A 3,811-nucleotide genomic window follows, 5' to 3' on the forward strand; every position below is an offset into this window, starting at 1 on the left:
TACTAAAAAAAAGGGGGGGTGGAATGGAAGTGAAGGGAAGAAAAAAGATTTTATCAACATTTGGTGGGCAGAAGGATGCAAAGCACACACTTCTTGTTCTCAGAACCAGTAATACTAGGGTCAGTTAATAGGATATCTGCTGGAGTTGGCTTGGCCTTCTCCCCTTGTATGTATTGTTAACCCTTGGTTGAAGGCAGAAGACCATAAGCTTTAAATCCTGGTTTCCTGCAACCTCCCAGACTGAGCCATGGATAGGAGCTCAACACACCTCAGTCTCGTCTTTCACGCATCCATGTGGGGAAAGCACACTGTACAGCAGCAGAGAACCCAGAGCAATCACCACACTAGCCTGTGTGGTTCCACTTAATTTCCAGCTTCAAACTTAGGGCTGCAGCTTGACTCCACAGGCTCTCATGGCTTCTCTAATGAACTCCATGGATTTCTAACACTCACCTCTGCCTCCTGCTGGCTCAGAATTAACCTCACTCTGTGGTCTGGATATAACTACCTGTGACACAGACTAACATTCTTTAATTGGTACCATCACCACAACAAGACCAAAGGCTCCCATGAATGCATCATGAGGGAAGGCTCTTCTGTTGGAGGCCCTGGCCAAGCAAGCGCCTCCTTGTGTGAACATCTCAACACAGACGCATCCCTGAAACAACCACATTTTGCTTTATTAGGTGTTCCATGGTAATATAACACAGAGTTCTTAAGGAATAATAAACACAAGACTTGTTTCTTACCATAATTATTTTGCTGTTTAAGACAGTGGTTACAAAAAAAAAAAAAAAAAAAAAGTACTCTTCTGGCTACACACATTATCAGCTTTAGCACTGAAAGTTCTTCCACTCATGAGTCACAATCACAATTCAAGGATTAAAACCATCTATTATTAAATCCTACAATGTTTTAGAGCATCAAGTCACTGCAGTTAATCAGTTCTGAGACACTGTCAATTTATTTTAGCATTTACATATGACATTCATTTACAAAGACACACAAAGCAAGCCAACAGGTAAACATGCTTACACAGCCTACGGAAATCTTCAGGTTTCAAATTGTTTCAAGAAAAATAATCAAAATAACCCAAACTACCAGGACCTGGTACAGGAAAAACAGGAAGACTCAAGTGAATACTGAAGAGCTGCAAATGTTTCTTAGAATTGAAACAAAAATTTTTTTCCAACTTGTTCAAATTTCCTCTAAGTGCAGGTGAGAAAAAAAAAACAAAATATATTAAGTTAACCAATTATTTTTAAAAGTGCAATTTACTTTTAAAATAACAAATAAACAGCAACAATAACAATAACAGAAAAAAAAAAAAAAAAAAAACTCAACTATAACCCCAAAGGCAAAACATGTGGACAGATAAGAGTAATGATGTTAATGACCTACTTTTTTATGTGATACTTTACAAAAGCAGATTTGGTTTTATAAAAGCCTGCAAATATAACATTTCTTAAGAGAACCTGTAAACACACCTGAAAAGAAATGCAACACTAATCAGCAGAGACAGGGGCGGCGCACAAAGGAATCAGCTAGTGGAAAGCGATCGTCCAGAGGAGAGGATGTAGACATGAGATCATCTATGGTCTAAAGACGGCCACGTGTTTTACTGGTAAGTTATTTCCCCACAAAAGCTCTGAGGTGGCATGTCATTCATCAGATTTTCCCTCTTGCAAAATAAAGAGGACTTTTAAGCCAAATTTCCCAAGAATTTTCTGAATTGATAAGGCCTCCCTAAATTGCATTCTTTCAAAAAATTGGAAAAGAAAAACATGTTTTTCCCCCAGAAAGTATGTGTCTTTCATCCCCAAAGCCCCAGTATGTTCTAGAATTCAAGACACTTACTGAGGAAACAGAAGGCCCTCAGGGCAGATTCCCACTAACCAACCCTTCTGAGCTAATGGTTGATTTGCAGTTGGTTCACTCACTTGGGTTATGAGGCTCAATTTACAGGTTTGATCATCTCCTTAGCTGGTTAGCCTTCACACTGTACAGCATTTCCTCAACACTGCGGCACTGTTTGAGGTTCTACCCTGGACCCATACATGATTGTGTGGGTGAGTTAACTCGGCCCATCCCTGTATCTAGAAAGTGACCCAAACTCAAATGCATGTCCTCGTGAAGGTGAGTGGGTAGCACCAGTCTTACATGGACTAGGATAGCTATGTTTTACTATTACTATGTATTACTATGTTTGAAATGGCAAAGCTCAAAGTCCTCAGGGTAAGTTCTTATGATGACAGTAAAATGATAGATCAGCAATGTGAAAAGACACTGAGGGAAGAAGAGAAAAACCATCTCAGAGACAAGGCCTGAAAGAAACACAATGAAAGAGACAGACATTTGAAAATATTCATGAATGAAAAAACAGAGAAAGCACAGAAGAGGTGAAAAGAGAAGAGAATCCTCAAAAGAGTCAATCTCCTGCAAAATCTAGGCCAAAAAGAAAACATGCCTTTTACCGACAGTTGACCCAGAAGACTACAGAATGGAGATATGGGCACTTGGGAGCCACTCAGGAGGGACATGATAGGCTGGCAACCTCCTGAATCAGCTCGATGGTGACGTAATTGCATCATTAGGATGTCCAGTTCAAACCCCTTGTATTAATGTTGAATTAGACCTTCCAATTTAGTGGTTTAAAAAGAAAAACAAAACAAAAAAATCCTCCCCTCCCATCCCCCTACCCCCACTCAGCCCCGTGAAGAAAAAATTTTTTTTTTATTTTAAAAAAAGAAAAAGGCAGCTCCTGGGAAATTCACTTTTTCTTCCTCCATTAAAAGGAAGATGCTAACAAGTACAACAGAGGATTCAGATGAAAAACACCCTCTTTGTGATTTGCTTTGTTTCGCATGTCTTAGTGTTGGATGTGGTTCCATTGTTGGGGTTGGTGGATATACTTGGATGTGACATTCATAGATGTGTAGGGAAGTGGATGAGCAAAATCAGTGACTTCCGGGTGAGGGACTAAGAGGGAGCCCCATGAACTGGCTGCCCCACAGTAACTATCACAGGCTCTTAAAGGGGAAAAAAAAAAGAAAGGAAGAGTCTCAGAATGTCCTCAGTTGTCCCATCCCCCATCCCCAAGTGGTCTGCAGCAGGCCTGGACCTCTAGCCCAGGCTGGTGATGTTGGCACGGCCACCAGGGGGCGCCACAATGCGCTGGGTGGTGCGACGAGGAATGTTGTCATCAATCTGAGCACCTGAAGAGAGCAGCAGAGAAAAGGAATAAAGGTCAGAACCAGAGTTACAGGTGGTCCTGCTTTAAACTGAGGTAACACGGCCACACAGAAAGGGCCAGCCACATTCTTTGCCCTCACATTACCAAAAAATTTAAATTACAAAAACGAGAGGAACCTAAGGTACCCAAACAATCAAATACTATATAGAGCAGTCCTTGCAGAAGCTAGCTGGGTCTATTACTTGACAGAGTAAAATTATATACAACAATACATCTCAAGTTTTTGACTGATTCATATTACATTCTGTCCCCATTAGTCTAATTAGGTGAGGCTTTTCTGTAGAGACAGCCCTGTCAATAGCATCCTATTCCCTTAACCCTATACACCTAATATATAATAAAACATAGAAGTAGTGATGTTCTCTTATATTTGAATGGCATAAATAAAATAGCATAGACACTATTATGCCCTTTTTTTTTTTTTTGAAAATTGGTACTTTCTATATGGTAACTTTATAAAAGCTGGTATATCCAACAAGGAAAAAAATTTTTTTATATATATAGATAGATAGATTGGGGAGCTCTGGTGGTGTAGTGTCTAAGGCACTTGACTGCTAA

At 40.0% G+C, this 3,811-nt stretch overlaps 1 protein-coding gene across 1 annotated transcript in view; it reads right to left on the bottom strand.

The window, feature by feature from the left end:
* Positions 1-3,123: 3,123 nt before the first annotated feature.
* The window catches only part of DPYSL2 (dihydropyrimidinase like 2), a 209,637-nt gene continuing 208,949 nt past the window's right edge, over positions 3,124-3,811 (bottom strand). Inside the window, exon 14 of the mRNA XM_007938745.2 lies at positions 3,124-3,215. Coding sequence (XP_007936936.1) covers positions 3,124-3,215 — 92 coding nt within the window. The remainder of the gene's footprint in view (positions 3,216-3,811) is intronic.

The sequence above is a fragment of the Orycteropus afer genome, unplaced genomic scaffold, assembly GCF_000298275.1.
Source record: "Orycteropus afer afer isolate SDZICR_OR568_19922 unplaced genomic scaffold, OryAfe1.0 scaffold00053, whole genome shotgun sequence".
NCBI classification, from domain to species: Eukaryota; Metazoa; Chordata; class Mammalia; order Tubulidentata; family Orycteropodidae; genus Orycteropus; species Orycteropus afer.